A 27,093-nucleotide genomic window follows, 5' to 3' on the forward strand; every position below is an offset into this window, starting at 1 on the left:
CAAGGTCATGGCCCTGAGTAACCCTCGACTGGTTTTAGCTGTCGCTCGTCCTTCGTTAAAAAGTTATTAACAATCATAGTTTTAAAGTATATGCTATACATGTGTAATATGAAGTACTATTCTACACCTTTCCCTATTCAGAAACGTAAACTTTCCACGCGAAGTATGCCGAGACATTACCACGTCTCCTGATTTTAATAGGTACATGTGTCGTCTGGACATATTTTCAGTGTTGAATTTTATTTAAACTACTGTAACTTGCTATATTAGTTTGGAATGTGCGATTATTTCAGTTGAAGTTCATTATTTTTGTAGCTGCATGATGTGCGTATAATCTACATTTAATTTGAAAACTTTAAACATTTCTTTCATTATTGATGGTATTAAAAATGTTTTAGATAAAAGTGGCATGAGGTACGTATGCATTTTGGTTACATTAGTTATTTTTGTAGATGGAGGCCCAATATGAAGGACAACACTTTTTGAAATGTAATTACATACATATTTTACACGTTCTCCAATGCTGAAATAAATATTAAAACAAGAATACGTATAATAATTTTTTTCTTAATTTCATTATTTTTAGCGTCTCTACGGGAATGTAATTTTAAGATAAAAAAAATATCTTTGAAAATCTGCTAGAGAATGTTTATTGTATATATATTTATTTTTCAACAAATAACAAAAGATGATAAAAGAAAATTAAATTTTAATTGTTAAGATAACATTAAATACATAAGATAACGTTAGCACATTCTTTTAAAGACTTTCCCAATCCCAGCGTTCCTTTCGATTACGAAACATTTTCATTTGTAGATTTAAATCAATATTTAAATAATTGTAGTCTTTGTTTTGCGGACCAATTAGTGGTAACCATAATTTTGTAGTAGGTGTTGGATTTCTAAAAATCAGTTTGAATTAATATATGTTTGTAGTTACAAAATAAATGTTTACCAAATTTGTGTAGAATAAGAAAAAAATTCTTGTACCCTGTTTTAGCAAAATCCGTCCACATTTGCACAAAATGATGTACTATTTTGTCATCATTTGAACCAGGTTCATAACACGACAATTGATAATCTGTATTTGCAATTTCTGGGAAAAATAAGAAACCTAAATCCTCTATATGGCTCACTCCTGCAAAATATTGTTTATATTAGTAAATTATTTTTAAAAATTCAAATTCACATAATTTTCAAATTTCCTCAAAATTCTTAAGTTTTCTAAATATTTTTAGATATTAATTTTTTTGTTACATAAGATATTTTTATTATTTTTATACACAATTATTATAAACTAAACATAATTGAATGTACTGTGTGTGTGCGTGCGTGCGTGCGTGCGTGTGTGTTATTGGATATAAAGTTTCAGAAATAATAGAATTGTTAATCGATAAAAATATGTTTGTACTTTTTGACATAAGATATATTGTGATTGTATTAATTAACTAATGAGTAATGACAATATACCTGGAAGTCCGATGTCTAATAATGTTTTCATAATAGAAGTTTCGCTCTCATAATCGAAATGATATAAATACGTCGATTTGTAACCACCAGAAGACTTTTGAAATTGAACTACATCTCTTATACCGCGTACGAAAAATTCATCTCCTAAGAAATTCGAATAATTCGTCAAAGTTTCCCGTGATATATCTTTTTTTCCGAAATAGAAGGATCGTAATTCTTCGACAGTAGTTCCTATGTCAGGTAATGTGGATAATACATTTGCTAATATTCCCTTTTTAAAATTATTATTTACTTTCTCTAGATCTTCGTCGCTTACATCTGAAACAATTTAAAAAAAAACATTATATTGACATATTGTTGAACAAATAATATTTCATGGGTATTTTACTAAAAAATAATTGACTTTATAAAGTTATGGAAAATAACTATCTCAAAAATAACATAATAACATTTTTATTATAAAAATAAACCAATTAGATACATACAAAACAATATGTTACTGTTAAATAAACATAAATAATATGCATATTTTTATTATTTATTTAGTAGATTTAAATGTTGGTGAACATACACAAAACCTATTAGAAAGCTATTTTAGAAGAAATAATTATTTAATGTGTTAAAACAATATATTTGTTTTGAAATTTACTGAATTATTTAATAGTTACAATTTTTATATGCGAACTTGATAATTGCGCAGTAAAAAGATTCATTTTTGAATATTATAATAACATTAAAAGTATATATCTATATATTATGAAAATCTTTTTATAAATATTAACAGCGTATTTGTTAAATATCAAAATTGTATTATTTTTAAAACATGTTAATAATAAGGCTCGATAAGCTTTTAAAACTAATAATAAAGAGAGACAATTGTTTACGAGTAAACGAATTCGTTAAAATATTTAATTTTATTCTAATAAATATATTGCGAAGAATATCGTAATTTTTGGCGTTTTGTTTTATTTTTAATAGGCGACATTGTAAAAAGAACTCATGTAAAGAAATAAAAAAGAAACAATTAAGGATATATTATATATTTATTAAAAACGTGCACGCATGCAACAAAATGTAATATTTTCTACCTCCGAAAAAGTTGCTTCGTATAAGAAATATTCCCTCGTTACGATTGAATCCTAAAAGGAAGGGTATTTGAGTCCCACGGCTTAGATATTCTTCTGGATGTTCAGGAAATACTGGATTCGGTGACTTGCTGTCCAGAGTGGGCGTGAAGCTTAGAGTAAAACTCAATCTCTCCTAATGATATTATAAGTGAAAAATTGTTCATCATATATATCAAAATTCTTAAAAAAATCCTTTTTAAATAAAGAAAAACGTATATCAAGTGCATAAAAAGATATCAAATATTATATACTTCCTAATAAAATACGAATACGAAATAAATATAATTTATAGTTAAGTATTTCATTTTTTCAAAAATATGATTTATCTTAATGTCAGTTATAACGTTTTTAAATATTGACTTGACAACATCTTATTTCATATCTGAACGCATTGTCCCAACTAATAAAATATGTACTCATTGTTAGAAAATATGTACTCAACATCGTTTTAAATTCATTTTATACTTCCATGTAAGTTTTGTTTTTATAGACATTCATTTTTATATTTTGTCATATTACATTTTATTCATATCAACCAGTTATCAATTATTAAATTCTTTTTATGTATTTTATTTCATTAGTAAACTGTGAAATTAATGAAATATTTATGATGATATTACGTTTCAAATCTTCGACAATCATGTAAGTTTTGTATCATACTATTTATTCATTTATATTGCTCTTTAATTCTAAAATCTCACACGATTACACTATTTATTTCAGTGAATTTTTCACTTCAATGATTGCGATATTTGTTTGCTAGTGGACAACACCATACAGCTATTAGTTCGTTTTTGTATTGTGATTATTTATGACATCATTTACTTCATTAAAGAACTTTTTCTTGCATTGAAAAGGACCTAGACTAAGGTCGAAACGTTTGCAATTTTATGTAATTAAATAAAGTTTATTACACATTTTCATCCAGTGTTGGCTCTCAACGGCAATTTATTTTAATATTTGATGTACTCATTTTGTCATACAAACGCTATTTATGTTATTTATAGTGATTTGAAAATTTTATCTCACAATCAGTAAAAACATGGAATTAACTTGTAAAAATTTTTGTGTAATGATTTAAATCATCAATAGTAATTACTACGACTTTCGACATGGATTATCTCAACAACAGTGTATCGATCAATTCATTTTGACTTTTGGCGATGAAGCACTAAAACCACTGTATATCACTGGTTCAGTGAATTCAATCATGGCCGTCGTTCACTCACTCACGAATTTAAACAAGGAAATGATAATGAAAGATCGTCATGTGACATACCGTGAGATTGAAGTATCCCTGGGTATTAGTATGACAAAAGCATACACAAGATTTTACATGAACATTTAGCAGTAAAAAAGATTTGTTCGCGTTGGTTTCCGCATAATTTAACAATCGCTCAAAAAAAAGGCTCGTATCAATTGGTGCAAAGAAATGCTCAAAAAATAAAATCGTGGTACGTCAAAAGCCATGTACCTATAACATCTATAGGTGACGAATCTTGGATCTATGCATGAGTCCAAAAGTAAACAGCAGTCGACTGTGTGGGTCTTTCAAGATGAGCCAAATCCAACAAAAGTTGTTCGCGCAAGAAGCACTTCGAAGCAAATGGTCGCCTGTCCTTTTTTTGGATAAATGGACATGTGGCTACAGTATCACTAGAGGATCGTAGAATGGTCAATTCTGAATGGTACACAACCATTTGTTTGCCAGAAATTTTTGGAGAAATAAGAAAAAACAACCAGCGACGCAAGATCATTCTTCACTATGACAATGCGAGCTCTCACACATCGGCCCAAACGACTCAATATTTGACCGTCAAAACATCGAATTAATGGGTCATCCGCAGTACAGTCCTGATTTGGCACCCAATGATTTCTTTTTATTCCCGTACGCCAAGAATAAACCACATGATCAACGATTTTCGACGCCAGAACAAACGGTTGATGCGTTCAAAATGTATGTTTTGGAGATACCTCAATCGGAATGGAAAAAATGCTGTGAAAATTGGTCCAAACGTATGCAAAAATGTATTGATCATCGCGGAGAATACTATGAAAAACAATAAAACCATTTTAAATGGTAAATATTTATTGTTTTTGTTTATTATTCCGAATACATAAATAGCAACCCTCGTACACACGCCGAGTTTTCTTCACTATTATCCAATTAATTTAGTCACTTTCACTTTGTCTTATGTGTCATAGAATCAACAGACTTTTTACAAATAAGTTTTTTGAGTAATGAAATACTTGGCTAATTGTATTATTTCATATCCATTTTTAATTAGGTAGGATATTATATTTGGCATCGTTTTTATACACTTGGAATATATTTTTAATTTTTATACACATACAACACATCGAGCTTATATTAAAATATAATCTATATTATTACATAAATATTGAGATATTTACTGATTCAGTAGCAATTGCAAATAGTGAATTGTCAATAAGTAATTTTGCATCAACCCTTTTTAAAAACTCGTATGCGACTTTTGGATCCGATGTGTCCTTTCCGAGTTTTTTGGCAAGCCTAAAACCTGCATCCGTCTGATCGTAAAAGGCCCAAGGATTTAAGATAACACCGCTTTGTGCAATTATTTTGTGGAATAAACCTGCAAGGCGTTATTGTAGTGGCTTTAATTCATAGATTCGTTACCGTAAAAAATCTTGCCTTCCTTTCTTTCTATAGTATTAATAATAGGGGAGAATGTCCTAAATCTTACTGTGTTTCAAATCAGACCTTTTTAATTTAAATAAATATTAATTAAATAAATATTAAAATTCTATTTAGAAGTCCATAAAAATGCATTTTTAAATTTTCCATTACAGTTCGACACAAGTAAGAGATAGGTCAAAATGGTCTAAAGCAAAAATGAAGGAAATTAAATGATCTTTCGAACGACATTGGTTTTATGATCGGACTTTATTTACGCTTTATAGAGAACAAAAACTGTAAATAGGTCCGATTTAGACAACTCTCCCCTACGTAATCTTAGAATTTATCGACTTTTTAAAATTATTAATTCTTTTTGATGTTCTTGGTTAAATTAGTATTTAAATGCTTCCCTCAAAGAAAAAAAATCAAGTTTAAATTGATTAATGAATCTATGATTGAATAGAATAGATTTGAGGAGTCTGTATCAATACAAGTGTAAATTGTACACCTTTTGCTAATGGAGATAGAGCTAGACAATGTGTTATAGATGCTCCAGCACTTTCGCCAAAGAGAGTGATATCTTTTGGATCTCCACCGAATGCCATTATATTTCTTTTTACCCATTTTAATGACAATATTACATCCTTCAAACCTTGATTACCTGCTGCCACTTCGTCATTGAGATTCAGAAACCCTAAAATCATATTGATTCTTTCTCCTATATCGTTGATATATTTTAGATAAAATTAGATTATTCTAAAATAAATAAAAAGGAAAGTATTTGTTTCAGAACTAATAAATTTTAGAATTTCTATTATAATTATGTATGTATACAGTATTTGTTAAGACTGTTATGTGAATGTACAACAAATCATCTATTATTAATAATTACCTATTTTCTGTAAATAATCTTTTGCTTTTGAAAAAATGTTGGTCTTAGAAATATGCACATACTGTAATAATAAATAAAAAGAAATATCCGTTCTAACTTAATTGTTGATAATAAATAAATATATTTATTTATTAATTATTTTTATTTTCTGTATTTTAATACTCGATGATAAACTAACGTCATTACATATTAATTTTGTTTAAAATAAAAAATATAAGTCTAAGTGTATCTATGTATATTTATCTCCTAGAAACTGGAAAATAAACACGAGTAACATACAAGAGATATAGGGGAGACCGGGGCAGCATGAATCACAAAAATTCAAATAGTAGAAAATACATTAAAATGTAAGAATTTTGGTCTCCATTTTTTTATATAATTAAGGAAAAATGTATATTTTAAGATTTATTAAGTATTTTTCATAAATATTGATTTGTTTTTCAAAAATTGAAAAAAATTGTTAGAAATGACTCATGGTACCCCATGCCCAGGGTACCATCGGATATCTACGACATCCGAAAAAATTTGAAGATGTCGAGCTGCAAGAATTGCTTGATGAGCATCCAGCACAAACGCTTTTAGAGTTGTCGAAAGCATTAAATGTTACTCCAAAGGCCGTCTCAAAACACTTGCATGCCATGGGAAAGATTCATAAGGAAGGGATATGGCTACCACGTTGTCAAAAAATGCCATTTTGAATCGTTTGTCTATTGCTTGCCAAGCAAAGAAAAAAGAGTTTTTTGTGACCCATCGTGACTGGCGATGAAAAATGGATTTATTTTGATAATTCCAAGCGGAAAAAATTATGGATGGACCATGGACCCCGGCCAACCATCCGCTTCAACGCCGAAGAGGAATATTCACGGGCATAAGACTTTGCTCTGCATTTGGTGGGACCAGGATGGTGTGCTGTATTACGAATCCTTGCGTCCAAATGAAACCGTTACAGCTGATCGCTACCAACAGCAATTATTATGCCGATTGAATGACGAATTGATGTAAAAAGATCATCCGTGGTCAACAATCGACGCAAAGTCATTTTGTTGCATGATAACGCTCGACCGCATGTTGCGAAAAGCGTGAAGCAAACACTTTTAGAATTTAAATGGGAAATCTTCCCGCATCCAGCGTGTTCTTCAGATTTGGCACCGTCGGATTACCATCTCTTTCGATCGACGCGCAACACGCACTTATACGGACACACTTCTCCAGTCACGAAGAAGTCCAAAAAAGGGTGGATGAATGGATCGCCTCGAAAGACATTGCGTTCTACCGTTCTACTGCCCTGTTGCCGGAGAGATGGGAAAAAGTAATAGAAAGGAGAAAATTACTTTGATTAAGGTATTCGTTCATCTTCCCTTCGAAACAAATCAATTTTGGAGACGAAAAAATGGCAGGAATTAAGTTCACTTAGTATATAGTATAGAGCAATTAAATATCATATACTATATGATATCAATTGCACCAAACTAAACATTCTGGATTTCCCTAAATAGTCAATGATCCATGGAACCCCGGTCTCCCCTACATTTAAATAATGAATTACGTACCTAAAGAGTTTAATCTATAATTTACGGTAACCACTACTACATCTTTCTTCATGATATAATCGGGACCGTACCACGATGAATCACCAGTACCTAGAAAGTAGCCACCACCGTGTATCCATACCATTACCGATCGTTTTATGGTGGGTTTGATGTTCGTGGTATAAACATTTAAATAGAGGCAATCTTCATCGCCCACAACTTCCTGTGTCAGTCTATCTACTTGAACAGATATGTTTCCATATTTCGAGGCATCTCTCACACCAGACCATGGTTCCGATGGTTTTGGATCCTAAATATAAGTACATAAATATATAAATTATATTTAACACACGCTTACGCGATATTTACTTTTTAAAAAAAAAAGGTAATTATACAGCGCAGATAACAATTGGTGAGGGCTCATAATACCCTCACGCGTGATTATCATCACATCGTGCGTGTAAGAATGCCATCACCTCACCTTCACAACGTGATGGGGACATAAGTGCGAACATACAAGATGTCACTGTGCAATCACGCGTGATAAGGCATATTGTGCAAGCGTAAAAGATCGTATTGTATTGTCATATATGATTATAAAAAACAGATATCCAATTTGACTGGAGGGCTTACATTCCTCTTACGTGTGATCATCACGCCATATATATGTGTAAGAATTAAGCTATAATATTGTCCTCACGACGTGATGGAAGCATGCACGTACAAAGTACTAAACAATCACGCGTGATTGTTACATAACATGCAAAGTGTGAGTGGTTTTTACTGTATGTACTCGTGAAGATAAATTTAATATTAAAATAATTTAACGGGCAACGAGCCGAAATAAGAATATTACAATTTAGAAGAAAACAAAGATGTATTTAAATTGACAACAAACAAACGCTCGACACCGATCGGGTTATTCTCAATGTTAACAAATAATAAAAATATTAACGGAAATTTGACAAATAATAAGAATATTAACAGAATTTTATAAATCTTTTTGGTATAATGCGAAGTAAGTATTGAACATTTTGTTGTTCGTTAGGATGCTTGCCAAAATGTAATCAATAATAATTATCAATGTCAAGGCCGAATTGTTGTCCATTATTTAAAATTTCACAATAATTTTTGTTTTACATTTTCTTTCATTCGATTTCATTTTGGCTTAGAATCCTGCGAATATTTGAAGAAGTTTTGTCATTTAGTTAAATTAAGTGTTAACATTAGAGTCTGGATTAAGTTTATAAAACATTGCATTAAATTCAATATAGTTCCGCCATATTTGCACAGACTTATCTTAATAGTCTTTTATTGTATAATAGAACTTCTATAAAGTTAGAAAAAGTCCAACTAAAAAATGTAAAAGCAATTTTGCAATTGTAGCTAAAAGATGCATACCATCATTTACACATTACGAGACAAAATATTAATCGTTTTTAGTTTGATATTTGTAAGTTTGTATCAACTTCCATTGCATGTGAATTTTATAAATATCTTGACAATATTAATAGTTCCTATTTCTTTCAAGAAACACAATAGATAGATAATAAGTTACATTGGATTAAATTAAACATGCTAAAATTGAAAGGTCTAAAATAAAACCTATTGCTTACTCTTGTTTTGTTTCCGATGACAATTCTCTCAAAATATTTGATACTAAATCTAACATCGAATTTGATAACATGACCTCCAACAATATCGTTGAGAAAATACATATTACAGCAGAAAATTTCGGAGACCCGGTCCCTCTAAATTTATTAAATGATAAATGGTTTTTGAATTTGTGAATAATGTAGTAATTCCTTTCGAGGTACAATGTTTGTTACAACTTGGTCAGGGTTTTGAACTTTCAATTGACAAAAAAAACGTTGATAGAACGTTGGTCGAGTTTATAAAATATATTGAAAACGATATTAAGGGTCTTTCGGACAATTATATATTAATTTTTTCAGAAATAAACCAATCCTCGACGAATTTTCTGAAAGATTTCCTAGTTTCGATTCCAATGATAATTTATTGTTTGGATGATTAAAGTCAGCATTGAAATTTGTAAGGATTCATCCGGAATTGTTGATTACTATAGCGGACAAGGGTAATGTCACTGTTATTTTAAATAAAGTTGATTACATCTAAAAAATGGAGAACATGCTTTCTCACACAGATACATACAAGAGAATTGTCAAGGATAAGAAAAATCATTTGCGACTTACGTAGTTTACAGATTAGGTGGAAAAACAAGGGATATATTGATGATTACGCATATCGGAGGTTACTATGGACTGACGGCAACATTCCAAGAGCATATGGGCTCTTACAAAGATTCATAAACCGGAAAATCCACTAAGAATTATAGTGTCTTTAATTAATAGCTCACTTAATAACATTATTTTTATTTTTACATGATATTATCAATGAAGCCATACCGGAAGCGTCTAACTATATAAAAAACAGCTTTGATCTTGTTAATAAATTAAAGAATGTCAGGATCAATATTAACTATGTTCTGGTTTCTCTTGATTTGTCTCTCTTTTCACTAATGTTCCTGTAGATTTTGCATCTGAGTATCAAGGTGGAGAGTTATATCGAGGGAGACTCGAATTCCATTGGATGAATTTATGATAGCCTTTCGTATGGTCCCAAATTCCACATACTTCATTTTTAATAATAAAATTTATAAACAAATTTATGGGACTCCCATGGGATCCTCTCTATCTCTAAAATCATCATGCAAGGTTTGAAAGAAACTTGCTATTAGTATGCTGCCGTGTCGATTATCTTTTTATTTTCGATATGTGGATGATATTATTTTGGCTGCACCTTTTGAACTTGTCGATGATATATTAGGTGCATCCAGCAGCACGACCGCTCACTAAGCGTTTAATGAGCTTTTTTATCTGATTGGCATATTTCATTAGATCTAAAAATATTAACCAAACAGAGGTACAAGAGCTCACTGAGCGCTTAATGAGCGGTCGTGCTTCTGGATGCACTCATTGAGAGTCTTTAATTCTTTGCACACCAGGTTACAGTTTACAGTAAAAGTTGGTACAGATGGAAAAATAAGTTTTTTAGATACATTATTGATGGTCGAAGGAGAAAGACTTGTTTTAAATGGATACCGGAAAGCAACTTTTTCTGGTAGATTCTTAAATTTTAATTCACAACATCCTATCTGTCATAAAAGAGGTGTTATCTTTGAATTTATCGACAAAATCATTCGTTTGTGCCATCCTCGTTTCCATAAAAATAATTTTATTAATGCTATTGACATGCAGAGATTGGTTTAGATGCTTCAAAATTAATGATTTTGATGTTGAAGATATAGCAGAATTGGAGGCATTACTGTATGAAGACTCATGTCAGATGCTAGCTGAACTTGCAGAATCATTAGGAGTTGATTACACAACAGTTTCTAAACGTTTAAAATTATTTTTTTAAATAAAGCATTACTTTTCACGAAAAAAAAACAGCGAGGACTTATTCAAGGTCCTAATATTATAATTTTTATTTTATATACCTTCTAGATAATTTTTGTTATTTGTTGCTCCGTTATGATGCTTGTTTTGCGACCTCGACTACTCAACGAATTTTAAATAATGAACAATAATTCGGCCTTGACGTTGATGATTATTGACTATATTTTGGCAAGCAAAAATGAAACAACAAAAATGTTTAATACTTATTTCGTATTATACAAAAAAAGATTTATAAAATTCTGTTAATATTCTTATTATTTATCAAATTTCCGTTGATATTTTAATTATTTGTTAACATTGAGAATGACCCGATCGGTGTCGAAACATTTGTTTGTCGTCAATTTAAATACATCTTCTTTGTTTTCTTCTTAATTATAATACTTTTATTTCAGCTCGTTGCCCGTTAAATTATTTTAATATTTATTATTATCGAGCCTTCTCTAAATGTTATTAAATTTAATATGTTTAGTAATATTTATAAAATATATAATATTAAATAAATTTTGTTCACCGAGTTATTTAACGTTGATGTAAAGAGGCCATTTTTACTTAAACGTTGAATAACTCGGTGAAAAAAAATCATACAGTGCTCAACAAAAAAATAAATTGAAGGTAAAGATTCACTCTTTCGAAAGCTGTAAACCGCATTTGTGCACAATTTTTTCTTGGCTCCGTGGAATTTGGCAAATTTTGTAAAAAATGTTTAGGTTTGACACACTTTTATTTATGATTGTGCAACTTCACGAAATATCAATAAGACTGTTTTTTCAAGTATAGGTCTGAAAAGTAGAGATTTCAAGCTTTAAAATACTTTTTTAAACATCTCGATACGATGATTTTTCACGAAGTTATTCTATCTCAAAGTTTGCCTATTTTTGCAGGGAGAAACAAGTGATCCTTTAATTTTGTTGAGAAGTGTATTAAACTGGATAGTTGAAAAGCAAATGATCGATGTTTTTTCCAATGTTTACATAACGCTTAGAATATTTGTAACTATACCAATAGCAAATTGTGAAGCAGAAAGATCTTTCTCTGTTCTTAAAAGAATAAAAAATATGTACAGAACAGTGATGTTGGACGAACGATTAACATCTTTAACTGGCTTAGCAATCGAATCTGAATTACTAAGATCGATTGATTTTAATAATTTAGTACAAGATTTTGTAAAATTAAAATTGAGAAAAAAAATTTTAACTAAAGAATGTATTAATTTATTTATTTGTCTCTAATCTTTATATGATTCAACTTTAATGTTTATTGTTTTGGATTAAATAATCTAATTATACTGCTTTACGTATAGACGTGATCATCCTTTTTTTTTTATTTTAAAGAGTGAAAAGAAGGGCCCCCTAAAGTTAAATAGCTCCGGGCTCCTTTAATCCAGGCCTGTGTGTGCCTAGAGTTATTACAACATTAAAATATATATTTATCAGAGTTGGGTAAGTTACTTCTTTTTCTTAACTAAAAGTTAAGTTAAAGTTAACAACCTTGAAAATTTAACTTAGTTAAGATACAAGTTAATGTATAATATAATGAACAATATGCCATAAGTCATAAATCAGAAGTAAGAAACTAAAAATTGACGACTGTAATTGGTCCATTTCTAACTTATGACTTATAATTTATAACTTATGGCTTATATTGTCAAAGGCCCATTAAAAGTGATGTTACAAGCTTGCGACCTGCCTCGCGTTCTTAAGTAGATCGGGCTTTATTATAAGAAAAATCAGTTAAAGTTTATCTTTTTATTGATATTTAAATTAATTATATTGTTCCCTGGTATAACAACAAATTAAGTATACTTACCTTAAATCTGAGTTCGCCGACCGGAGGTTTGGCATACGGTATTCCGCGAAAAGCCAAGTATTTAACGTGATTACAACCATTTACGACGACGCCCTTTAATTTTCCTTCAGCCACTTGTACTGTTATTTCATTCATCGCGTATATCCTGAAAGAAATAAGAATGAAAATAACACACATTAAAAAAATTATTTATTTTTTATATTTACAACTACATTTTAGAGATACTATTTTTATATGTTAACGAAGCCCGAAATAAGTTAACTGAATAATATTAACATAATCTGAAATTAGCTTAATAATGGAATTTACTTAATTTATTATAAATGGAATTATTTATTTTATAAAAATAAAAGTGTTTAATATACATATCGCAATATATTCGATAGTTTCTATTTTTAAACTAATAATAAAGAGAGAAAGGATATAACGAGCAAACAAATTCATTAAAACATTTAATTTTATTCTAATATATTGCGAAGTTTTCTATTTTTATGTACATAGGTATATAATATTTATTTTTATATGTGTTGTATTTTTATTTTTATATCTATAAAACGAAGAAAATTGGAATCGGCTAAATAGGAGTCAGCGCGGTAAGACGTGCACAAATTAATAGAGAGAGAGAGAGAATAAATATTTTCTAAAACATATAATACGTAATTACATCAACGATTAAAATTTCCATAATTAAATCGATTTAATATTCCATTGTCCATCAGAACGTGACAGCGTTTAAACGTTATTCTCGTTTAAGATAGTAAATTGACGAGGTTATTCTACATTTATTTTAATTTATTATTTGAGCCGAAATTATAATGTCTAAGTTTTTTTCCTGTTTTGTATGGTTCGACTTGATAATAATTTCGCTAACAATAAGCATTGTAACTTCTTTGGCCAATTGTGCTTCCTGTTGGACATTGTGTGATTGATCGTTAATGTTCTAGAACATTGAGGATGGCTAAAATGTATAGCCGAAACGTGCGAAAATATTAAACATCGATTTAATTATGGAAATTTTAATCGTTGATGTAATGTATTATATGTTTTAGTTTTAATAAATATCTATTCTCTCTCTCTCTCTCTCTCTCTCTCTCTCTATTAATTTGCGCACGTCTTACCGCGCTGATTCCTATTTGGCTGATTTTAATTTTCTTCGTTCTATAGAAATATAAGAAGTCCATTATTAATTATTGTATTTTTATATCATTATTATTTGCAACAACTATTATATTTCAACTACTAAATATTTGAAATAGTCGCGATACTATAAGTTTTACTTTTTATCTCTGGTTTCAGATTTTTCAAGTTAAATTCATGTTTTATATACGTATACGTATGTACAATGCGCAGTTTTATTTTAAAGAAACACAACTAGAAATATTGTGTATTGGAAAAGACGTCACAAATGTTCCCATTGTCTTGCTGCTTTGTGATTGCTTTTAATTCGTGATCTGCGAAAAAAGCGATGATAATCAAATCATATTCCCTACATTAAACGGGGATATTGGATGGTACATGCCTCATCCTTGATGCAGTAGCGATACAATCTTCGTACCGTGTATGTTAATTCAGTAAAATATAATTAATCGGCTTTGTTATCGTGGATTACACGTATTCAAGAGATCGTCGATTATAATAGCTTTGTTGCACGTCTTACTATTCATATGAAATAGGACTATCACATTAGTCCACGCGCATTATAAATGCAAATATATAGGCGAGTTTTTCAATTCATCGATTGATCAATCGCATTATGCGCAAATCTAGCTTTTACAGAACAAAATTACGTCTATGCACAATGCGATTGATCAATCGATGAATTTAAAATCTCACCCATATCTATCCATAAGATTATGAAAACAAATTTTGAAAAGACATAATTTTCCACTAATGTAAGATAATTTATCTCGAGTAGTTTTGTCATATTGCTTTTTCACTCGATTGATTATTCTTATTTGAGATTAAGAAATAATTTCAACGTTTCAAGTCTTCAAAAAGAACTAATTGAACTTTCAAGAATGAAACATTTTTATATTAGGTGTTGAACTTAATTCCTGTTGCTCGCTGCTAGAAAGTGCTGGTTCCAACGCTGGCGAGTTTCGACGATAAAGTCGTATGACTTTTATCACTCGTCGACCAGCCAACAGAGGTCTATAGTTACTCTTGCCAATTCTCGCAAGTACCGACTACCGAGATACATGTGTATCTGTTTATATAGAACTTCTTTCTAAAATCTCCCCAAGGCGTCTAAGGTAGGCTCCCACTACATTATCTTACTGATGAGTCTAGTAGTGGGAAGCCGGGACGAAACGTCAACTTGTGATATTCTTCGCAATCTTATTTTTCACAGATTTTAATTTATCTTTAATTTAACATTATATATCATTAAAATTTTAATATGTCTTTCAACATATTATTAAGATGCAATAAGATGCTTTAAGCATAAAAAATTTGTTAGATTGCTTGTGTCAATTTAACTAAAAAGTGATATTACTACGGTAGTTGATTAGAGTTGCGTTGTAAGTCTGGAAAAATTTCAGCACGCGATTGAGGACTACATACGTGGTAAATAAAATTCACACATTACATTTAGCAACCAGAATCCTGCTCGACCGTCATCGGGCAATTTCATTATCATATTTACTTTATTATATTTCATTTTTAGTAAGAAAAAAAGAAGATATATTATATTAGCATAAATTCTTAGAATTAATGTTTTTATCATATAAAATAAAACGCTAATTTAAACAATTTAAAAGAAAATAGATAACACACACAACATTATGGTAGAATTACGAGCAGGTAATATGAGCACCTTTTATATTTCTACAACGATTAGTATTAATAGTACTAATTATTGTAAAAAGATCTGTCTTCATGATAATATGTTGCGAAGTTTGAACTAAGTGTATGAACTTCGGAAATTTATTTAAATAAATAGGTACGTTATTTTTTATTTCTTACGTTTTTTTTCTTCTAATTTTATAAGGTTTCAACAAATATTTAGTAAGTATTATCAAATGGTAACAGTTTAGTTATATATTAAATATTTATTTTTGTTAGAATGTGTTTCAGTACTGTTTAAGTAAAAAGTTATTTTATTTGTACTGACATGTTAAATGTTTGTTCTAATAAATATTTCATATATAGATATACCTGTGTATTATTCCTAAAGATGCTCATGTTATCCTACCTAATATGAGCATTAAATGGATAATAAGAACAACCGCTACTACTTCAACATTTGCATTAAAATAATCAATTTCAATACTAAAATATGCAAAACATCAAATCTATGAATTAAATGGTATTCACAAGATTTTTTTATTCTTCAGTGTGCTAGATATATCAAAATGTTTGCTTGACGCTCATAACATTATATCCTATTCTATATTATTTTTATATGTTAATAAAAGCTGAAATAAGTTAGTTTAATAATGGAATTTACTTAATTTAAATAGAATTATGTGTATAAAAAAATAAAATTAAGAAAAATAAAAGTTTATCAAATATTTAATTTTGAATCGAATCTAATACATAATTCTTTTATTTAAAAATATTATAAAGTTCTACAAAATACATATATGAGGGAAAACAAGCATATTTATCATTTTTATTTTTATTTAAATTAAAATATTATATTTTTATGTAATAAACATATAAATGGAAATTTTTATGTGATATATGATGATTAAATCTGGTTTAATTATTTTCAAATGTAAATTATATCTCTTGCTCAAAATAACTTGTATAAAAATATAAATCTATAATTGAAATTAATGGTCATTATTCAGAACGCGCTCTTATTGATAAAAGCGCACTTTTATCTCTGATATTCTATAGAGTATGCGTAACGTAAACTACAGCATATTAGAGCGCTAACATCATTATAAGCGCGTTCTGAATACGGGTCATAATATATAATTTTTGTATTTAATTTGTATAGACGATATTTTATTTTATGAAATTGGTAATATGCTGTAAAACATTGCTGCAAAATAAAAATTTTACAAAATTTTTGAGAAGGTTACACCTCATCGAAACTTTAATTTTTTACATATAATTATACTTCCCAGAGTCCTGAATTATAAACTTTTTGAATTAGGTTGAAGACTTCTGCTTTTTTAGAAATCATTGTAAAGAGTTTCTATATTTTATATTATTATAAAAATAACATTTTAATTATAATGTAAAACATTAAAAATACATAATGTAAAACATTTTAATAACTTTAAACTTAAAAATAATTGTGAAGGTCTGAAAAATCGGAGGTTCTTTGGGAATTTTTTTTTTAATATAATAAAGTCAGGTAATTTTGTTTTATGGCGTCTTTATTGTATCAATTCTGAGAAAAAAATTTTTTTTGTCTCGATTACTTATGTATAGGCTGCTGTACAAAAAGGTAATATTGAACAGTTACTTTTGCCTCGTTGACAGCAAATCAAAAAATCTACTCGACCTATTGACTTGGTGTAAATTGCATTTTGTTCAGAAAACTTACCTCTATCGCTGGACGTAGCCGTTTTTTAATTAATAAAAATTTCACAATTTTATTCAACTTTTTTGTAACAAAGGCTTTTTGTAAAAAAGGCCAAATTAAAAAAAAAGAATTCATATGTCCGCCATTTTGTTACTTTTTGCAATTTTGTAATTTCCCTACGTCCTGCTATAGAGGTAAGTTTTCTGAACAAAATGCAATTTACACCAAGTCGAACAGATTTTTGTATTTGCTGTCAACGAGGCAAAAATAACTGTTCAAAATTACCCTTTTGTACAGCAGCCTATATACATATATAAGTAATCGAGACAAAAAACATTTTTTTACGTACCTCAGAATTGATACAATAAAGACCATAAAACAAAATTACCTGACTTTATTTAAAAAAAAAATTCCCATAGATCCTCCGATTTTTCAGGCCTTCACAATGTCCATACTCCTTAAATTTTAAATAAATGTAATGTCGATAAATATACGCAATAGTTCGTTCATTAGTTTTAATCATTTTAACCTGAACACGTATACGTGGGTGTCCCAGACTAACCGGAAAATATTACATGAATAGGTAGAGCGGACTGAACTGAGTCGAAAAGTCCTCTACCGTTTTGCAATTTTCGCAATAGTTAACGAAATAATAATTGGTAAAAATTACCGAATACGTGCGTCCGCTCGGCCTACTACTGCCAACAGTGTACGCCCATGATAGCTCGATGGCGAGCGGACAACGGAGAGCGGGGACTGCCTGGCAAGCGTCCCACTCCGCGCACAACGCCCACGCGCCGCGAGCCCCAATTATCGTGACTCAGAGATTGGCCGTATCGACCTCCCATTATACAGTTTTGGAGGCGGGTGCTATTAACTAAATAGAGAATCGTGACTCAGAATCTCAGATAGCGGCGCGCTCTCCGCTCTCCGCGGTCCGCACGCCATCGAGCTATTATGGGTGTACACTGTTAGTAGTAGTAGGCCGGGCAGACGCATTCGATAATTTTTACCAATTATTATCTCGTTGACTATTGCGAAAATTGCAAAACGGTAGAGGACTTTTCGACTCAGTTCAGTCCGCTCTATCTGATCATGTAATATTTTCCGGTTAGTCTGGGACACCCGTAGAAAGATATAGCTTCTTTTTTTCCCTGCACTTTCACCTCGAAAAAATTGTAGCCTAATTTTAACATCAAGTTAAAAATAGGTGTAGACTAGGTTAAATTATAATTTTTGCATAATTCATATTTATTAGGAATGGAGGTACAGCTCATGCATTTTTCAAGTAGTCTTGCTTTGTATTGTAAATAGGGGATGAGATGTGGGATAAAAAGAAGAAAAAGGAGCAATGTTGGTCTGCGCACGCCGAGACACTACCGTGTATTTTGACATACGCATATACCATATATGACTCTAGAAACTCAACCCAAAGTCAAACTCTTATTACAATTAGGTACACATTGTATAATTTCTATGGCATATAACACCCTCTAGAGGAGCCATTCAATCGAAATATTGCACAGTTGTACTCTACGCGGCAAGACCTTTCCAACGATATATATTTTGTATCAATTCGCGATTATCACTTTCTAGCCACTTCCCTTGTTAGAAAAATATAATTTAATCCATGAGTCATTACTATTCTAACTTTCAGTTGACACAGTAACATTATTGAAAATTTTTACTTTTTATCGAACTTTATTAATTAAAAATCAGCTTATCGAACTATTTATTTGACATTACATTACTTGACGTTACACAAAAATTTATATCGAGAGAATGACTGGTTTCTATTATACATTAGTTTATCCGTTAATTGACTACTGCACATAACTAGCCTTTTATTAGAATTTTCTTTTATTGGAATTTACACCTTAATACAGAATGATGGCTAGATCTTATAATATGTATTAAAGGTTAGACAGTTAGAAATAGTAATTTTTCATTTTATGATTCAATTTATATTACATTGAGAAGGACCGAAAATATTAATCAAAACATTTGCACACGAATTATACAATAGATTACAATAAAATAGTTATTTATTATACACAGACAACCGCGTTAGTTTTTAATTGGCTTCTTTATTTTGCTTTATTAGAATTATTCTTAGAGACGTACTTATATATTTTGTTTATATTTAACCCAAACATATTTCTGTTTTAAAACTAAAATTAGGTTTAATTTAAGCTATATCTTCATACTTTTCGAAATGGAAAATAAAACCTCTCTTTCCCGCACATGCAATGCGAAGTGAAGCTCCCTGCTTACAGTGCGATAAGATAATTTTGCAATAATCTTGTTTTTTATAGTAGTCTATTTACGTATATTATTGACATGTTATAATATTTTTAAGTTTGAAAATTTTGTTTTAAGTAAGAAAATTTTGAAATAATACAGTACATTAATTTAAAAGAGAAGAAACATTTTGACAGTTATAATGGCACACCATTTTACTGAAAGACAATTTTACAAGCTTATACTGTTTGGCAAAATTATAAGAATTCTCTCTCTCTCTCTCTTTTAAAATTCTGAAGAGTTAATTTACCAAAAAAAATACATACTTTAGATAATAACAAAAGTATTAATTACTTGTGACCTTTAGAGGTACTCATTTATGCGTTAAAATATACTAATTTTAGTTATTTTTAATCGGGCGAGTAAGTTAAGAAAATAAAAAATTTGGAATAATTAATTTAAAAGAGAAGAAACATTTTGACAGTTATAATGGCACACCATTTTACTGAAAGACAATTTTACAAACTTATACTGTTTGGCAAAATTATAAGAATTCTCTCTCTTTCTCTTTTAAAATTCTGAAGAGTTAATTTACCAAAAAAAATACATACTTTAGATAATAACAAAAGTATTAATTACTTGTGACCTTCAGAGGTACTCATTTATGCGTTAAAATATACTAATTTTAGTTATTTTTCTGTATACTTATCTAACATGAAATGAATTGTTTAAATAGCGGTTTAAATTTGCTACATCTTTCAAACATTTATAATTTTATATATAGTCTGTTATATTATAATGTGTAATATCTAATATGTATAGTCATTTATTATTTTGCGTTAATGGATTATTTTAGAACTTATAACTTTCAAAAAATTAAAAACATTTTTTTACTTAAAAACAGAAATGTCATTAGGTAGTAAACTTAGTTTCTCCAGTCTTTTTACTTAAAAAACTCATTTATCTCGATATCAAAAGCAAACAATACGTCAATCAAAGTATTTGCCTTCGCTAGCTATACATTTTTCCCATTTTTCGGACAATAAGTGTATTCCGCGACGATAGAATGATTGGTCTTTTGAAGCAATCCATTCGTCGATCCATTTTTTTGCACATCCCCGTAATTTCTGAAGTGTGTATCCACCAAGCCGTGCTGCATCGATCGGAAGTAATAGTCTGAAGGAGCTAAATCTGGTGAATACGCTAGGTGCGGGAGAACTTCCCACAGTGGGAATCCCATTCGAGCTGCATCAGTGTTTCCTTAACGATTTTTGCAACATGTGGTCGAGCGTTGTCATGCAAAAGCATAACTTTGCGTCGATTGCTAGCTTTCTTCCAACAATGCTTCATTCAAACGGTTCATTTGTAATTGATATTGATTCCCCATGATACTTTCGTTCGATTTGAGTAGCTTGAGTAAATGTAACGACGCCTTGCATATCTCACCAAATGCAGAGCATTGCTTTGTGACCATAGATATTTCGCTTTGGTGTAGGTGGTGATGGTTAACTGGGGTCCATCCATGATCTTTTGCGTTAGGGATTGTCAAAATATATCCACTTTTCTCATCGCCAGTCTCAATGTGCCACAAAAAACTTTTTTTTCTGTCTGGCGAGCAGAGAAATAGAGAGGTTTAAGCAATTCGCAATGGCATTTTCGGTTAAGTCGTGTGGTACTCATTTTCCTTCTTTTTGAATCTTTCCCATTGCATGTAGACGTTTGGAAACAGCCATCGGAGTAACGTTTAACGCTGCAAACAATTGTTGGAGCGTTTGAGCTGAGTTTTCGTCCAATAATATTTGCAATTCGGCGTCTTCAAACTTTTTCGATTGACCCGAGCGTTATTTATCATTCACATCATAATCACCACTTTTAAATCGCTGAAACTATTCTCGACATGTTCTTTAATTCCGATGCAGCATAATTGCCATAAGTTTCGATAAGCAATTTATGAGCTGCAACTGCAGTTTTTTTCAAATCAAAATAATAAAGCAACACATATCGAAAAAACAATTTATCACGTTTCATGTTTAATAAAAAAAAATAGTACTGTTAGTTTGAATCTTTTCTCACTAAATTTTGTTGACAACAAAATTCAGAAATGACAGAGAGAACAAAAGAATCATTTAAATATCGTCTTCAAAAATGTATTGAAGTCCAAGTTATCATTTTGAGTATCGCCTTAAATAAATTTTTTGTCAAATTAAAGTATAAAATATCTCTTAAACCGTTGGTTTTTTGGTATCTCTATCTTAATACTTTTATATGCAAAATAATTAGAGGAATCATGTTATCTAAAAAAAATTACATAATTCCATTTAAAAAAGTGGAGATGACTTTCACATCTTTTTAGCGCCTCCACTTAGAAAAAAAATAATGTGACTAAAACGTGTCCCCCTCGACATCGTTTCATTTTCATTTGAAACATTTTTTCATATTATCAAAAATAAACGAAATATTCAAGATGATCGATTTAAGTGGACCACCCTGTGTATATAAGTATATATATATATATGTACTAAATATCGATGAGAATAAATCATTTACGGTCAAGTTGGATCTTGGATGCTTCTAATATAATTTTTGTGTGAATTTATATACTACATTAATATTATAGATCCCTAGATGCGCGCCGAATTTTTTTTTAGACTTACAACGCAAACTAATAAACTAGTCTGAAAAAAAATTTCGTCGCGCATCTGTGGATCTACATATGTAGTATATAAATTCACACTGACTAAAATTATATTAAAAGCATCTAAGATCCAGCTTGACTGTAAATGACTTATTCTCATCGGTATTTAGTTTAAAACTTTCACGATCTAAATAAGATTTGATATTATTTGTTATAATCAATGTGCATAAATCTAAAAGTGAATATTTGAAACACTTTTCCATTTTATCTTGAAACATAAAAAGGAAGGTTTATTTTATAACATAAACATTTGACGTACGCGTACTAGATAGGATAATTAATGATATAAGATGCAGAAACCTGTTTTGATACGAAGTAATCAAATTGTAAACATGTTTTTATTGAAATCATGTTATTAGAGGTGTACATGCAGTATATGATTTTACTGGCATTGATATTATTGGCAAACTAACTTACAATTGAAACCTACATTTTAGGAAACAGTAGTTTTCGTTAGACTGCTAATTTTTTTAGTAAAATTTTTAGGTCTAATATATAATAACACTTATAGGGCTAAAAGGTGTGACAAAAATTCAAACATATTTACGTCAATTTTCAACAAAAATTTTGGAAAAAGTTAGATTAGCAGATAGAGGGTATACTATAATTTATGAAACTAATTCTTTTGTTTGTATCAAGATACTAAAAATGGCGAAATTATACATACACTGACTCACAAAAACATGTTTCACGTGAATTGCTATATTTTCTCGATGGATTAATATACTACATTATACATGAATACAATTTGCAACGCAACAAGTTAAATATGTAAAGTATAAAAAAAAAACGGTTTAAATCGAGTGGTAATTAAAAGATACCTTATTTATATTAAATTTCTAATTTACAATATTAATAAGAAACAACATAAAAATAAAAAGATTACAAAATATATAAAAATATCAAAATAATATCGAATGTTTCGGAACTCACAGGTTTTTGTGTGAATGTGGAAATTGTGTAATAAAATGTATGAAAACAGGAGAATCAATTTCTTCAAACAAATTATACTACACCATATGTTGCTTCGACCGTAAGATTATGCATTTCTGTGCCATATTGTAACATATATAAGAATCGCTTTGAGAAGAAGACCTGTGAGTTGCGAAACGTTCAATATTACTTTAACATTTATATATATCTTTTATTTTTTATTTTTATATTATTTCTTATTAATATTGTAAACTAGAAATTTATTAGAAAAAAATCTTATTACTACTCGATTTAGACCGTTTTTTCTTTATACCTTGCATTGCAAAAAACGAGCAAAATTAAAGATATTTCTCACTCCTTTTGACTCTTTAAAATTAGATTCCGTTCCAAATATTTTAGAGAATAGCTTAAGTAATAACGAAAATTAATAACTCATAATGAATCACGTAAAAACGAAAGATATTTTCAAATATTTGAATAAATGATAAAATATTATCAAGTAATATATAATATTTGAAAAAAAGAAGATTAATATAAGATGAAATAGGAATAATAATAATTATTGCAAAATAGGTGCCGTGGCAAAAGAATATTAAAAAGAAGAAAAAACAAAGAAAATTTATTTACAATCCAGTACGTTTATAATATAAATATGGTAAACGTGATAACAGACTTTAATGCTTCGTTTTTATTTTTACGTGGCTCAGATAGTGGCCTTTGGCACTATATTTAACGTGTAATACATGATTACGTGTTACACATTACATAAAGTGATGGATATATACAATATGCATTGAATGTAGGACAGAAATGAAGGCAACCATCAATGAGAAGTCCATATCGCCTAATATCATATACATAGTAAGTGTGTTTTATATTATAAATTCCTAAGAATTGAATGTTTTATATAGTATACGTCATTATTTATTCAAGAAAAAATAAAGAGTCCACTTTATATTATTTGCTGTTAGATAAATAGCAAATAACATAAAGTAGACTATTTTTTCTTCAAAAGAATGATTGCATGTAGAATTAGTATAGTCATCTGAATTATATAAAGAATTAGTACAGCTGATAAAGAATTGAATATGATAATAGTAGTCGTTATAAAATGACTACAGTCTTTATTTCATTAAAAAATATAAATACATATCCATTCAATTCATCAATATATTGATTTTTATTTTATAAAATAAAAATATAAAATAAATTTATAAAATTTACATTTATTAATAATAATAATGTTTGTATTTATTATATAAATAAAAATATAAATCTCTCTTGACAGTTGGCAACTTCTTCCAATTTTTTCTTCATTGTAAGATTTTTGTTAAAAGAGAAAATGTTCATTTAGAAAGGTATTTCTAGAGAAATATTACTAATAGGAAACACAACTTTCCTGCACTGTACTCCATTTTGATATATTAATCTTCATGTTTTTTATTCACTTGCACTTAAAGTGCAATAAAAATTTTTTATTTACATTTCTTTACATATTGAATTTTAAACGTTACTATACATTTTTTAAATGTAACATTTTCTTTTTATGAAAATTGAAAAAGCATCGAAACGTTAAATGTAAAAACTACATTGGATTAATACTTACTGAGATGCTAATTGCAATAGAAGATGCGCTTTCACTGAAAAGAACATTGTTCTTCAAATTTTTAAGATCCTTTTTAATAATTTTTTTTATTTCTTCCAGATTTCTTGAATAGGTATATATATATCTCAGACAATTTAATACTTTCTTCAATAACACTATTGAATTCAAATACGTATTGAAAGGTGTATGCTACTAGCTGCTTCGATCCTAGCTATACGAATGCAATAGTTGTTTCTAGAAGGCTTTTTTTCTAGATACATCGATCATGTGATCGATAGTATGATAACAGAAAGAAACAGTCTTGTTCGTAGACAACTATTATAGTCTGAACGTTTATTGAAGTGGAGGGGACAGACTTGCACCTTTTAAAATATACTTGAAGTCAGTGAATAATAACTAAGGTCTGGACGTTCGGGCTCAGTGACGGGCTGCGCGCTGAGAACCGCTGGCGCGCACCGCGGTGGACTAAATGTAAACAAAGTGCGCAGTTCTTTCAACAAGCGTCTCACTCGCGTGCAGCGGTTCTCCGCGCGGAGCCCGTGACCGAGCCCGAACATCCGGATCCTATAATAATAAGGGTGAAATCACACGATACGGGAATCAGCATGCAGGACAGAGGATGCGTGATTCAAACAGCCAATCAGCACTCTTCCGCATTTTTTCCATCCCGTACGTCTTTCGTACCCTGTGGACACAGTGCGTGAAAGACCCGAAAATGACGTGTTGAAGTCACAGTATATATTTTTTTATCGACGACACGTGTTTTATTGACAATAAAAGTCTTGTTACAAATCTTACACTGCGTCTTTGGAGTACAACTTAATATTTCTTATGAATGAACCGGCATAGACTTTTTTCTTCCAACATTATTAAAAAGTTTTTAATTGCGTTATACTATGTATATTGCAGTGAGTTGCGTGGTTCTTTCCAAAAATCGGGAGTACAATACTTCATGATACTTAGAAGGAACCATTTGACCTGCTTAAATCTAAATTAGAATAAGATGTGGAAGTGATGAACATTCTTGTTTTTAAAATATCAACGAGACAGAGTAAAAATACACACTGAAAAAAATATAATTTAATATATAATATACGTGTATATATAAAAAGATGAGCCGCTCAGATTCCTCACGTAATATATCAGTTGCCGTAATCGCAGCGTCGAATTGCTTAAATTGATTTCGTTGCATAATGTAACAAATTAGCATTGCTTTCTCATTTCCTGATGAAATAACAATAATTGTTTCCATAAGACAAGTAGGCCTTCCATTCAGCCATCGCATTGTCTCACTCGATCGATGTGTGACTCCTCGTATTGCAGTCGTGTATGCACACTTACACGTATACACGATGTAAATAAAACCTGTATCTTTTGTCGCTGATCTCACGACATCGCATCGGTGCGGTGCGAAAAGCTGCTCGGCACTGTTGCAATATGATCCTGTCACCGCATTCGCTTCGCATAAGCGCAAGAGCACATGATAGACAAAGGGTGCTTTACAGCAACGTACATAGATGCTGTATAACACAGTTCGCTGTATAACATATTTCGTGCTTTCCACCTGTGACACAAGTCGACACTGCGTATTATTGTGTCACACAATTTATATGACTATTTCATTGCTGGGAAACTTCTAAAGGGAGCACACAAATAGGCGCTTTTTATTTAGTGGTACAAGTCGATACAAACATCGTTTTATACTTCATGAATAATTAAACAAAACGACATTTGTGTCACTAAAGTACCTAACGTTACACGGTGAATCATTTAATTTTTTATTAATATCTGCAGGAAACAACAAGAATGTAATGATTTACTGTATTACATTGTATCTCAGTAGGTCTGCAGGACAGCAGCTAAAGTGTCAACCGACACAACTTTGTGTTGTTTATAAAAAATCCTTGGCAATATATGTATACTGCGCACATGGTATAACGCACTCAGCAACACAGAATATTTATAATAAATGTTCATAAATATTAATTTTCATTTTTTGAAACATTATATAAATATTTTCTACATATATATTTATAATATAAGCTTTATTTGAAAACGTCATTAAAATATAGACTAAATGGTTTTTATATTATAATATTAATGATAAACATAGATAAGTATTTTTAGTAAACATTTTTTATTTAAATTATTGTATCTTATATTAATGTTTTTATAAC

At 29.9% G+C, this 27,093-nt stretch overlaps 1 protein-coding gene across 1 annotated transcript; it reads right to left on the reverse strand.

The window, feature by feature from the left end:
- Positions 1-756: 756 nt before the first annotated feature.
- Positions 757-25,136, reverse strand: LOC108780516 (esterase FE4). Its single transcript, XM_018548261.1, has 9 exons — positions 24,917-25,136; positions 12,962-13,106; positions 7,698-7,986; positions 5,764-5,949; positions 5,012-5,211; positions 2,558-2,729; positions 1,470-1,787; positions 990-1,137; positions 757-901 (listed from the first exon to the last, which is right to left on the reverse strand). The coding sequence occupies exons 1-9, from the start codon at positions 24,961-24,963 to the stop codon at positions 760-762; spliced, it is 1,647 nt and encodes a 548-aa protein (XP_018403763.1). The 5' UTR covers positions 24,964-25,136; the 3' UTR covers positions 757-759.
- Positions 25,137-27,093: the final 1,957 nt, after the last annotated feature.

This window comes from Cyphomyrmex costatus, unplaced genomic scaffold (assembly GCF_001594065.2).
Source record: "Cyphomyrmex costatus isolate MS0001 unplaced genomic scaffold, Ccosl1.0 scaffold702, whole genome shotgun sequence".
In the NCBI taxonomy this organism is placed as follows: Eukaryota; Metazoa; Arthropoda; class Insecta; order Hymenoptera; family Formicidae; genus Cyphomyrmex; species Cyphomyrmex costatus.

Coding starts and splice junctions, on each gene's coding strand:
- LOC108780516 (XM_018548261.1), bottom strand. CDS start 24,963: ATGTTCTTTTCAGTGAAAGCGCATCTTCTATTGCAATTAGCATCTCA. Junction 7,987..12,961: donor TCGGCGAACTCAGATTTAAG/GTAAGTATACTT, acceptor ACTTATATTTAG/GATCCAAAACCATCGGAACC. Junction 1,138..1,469: donor ATTAGACATCGGACTTCCAG/GTATATTGTCAT, acceptor AATATTTTGCAG/GAGTGAGCCATATAGAGGAT.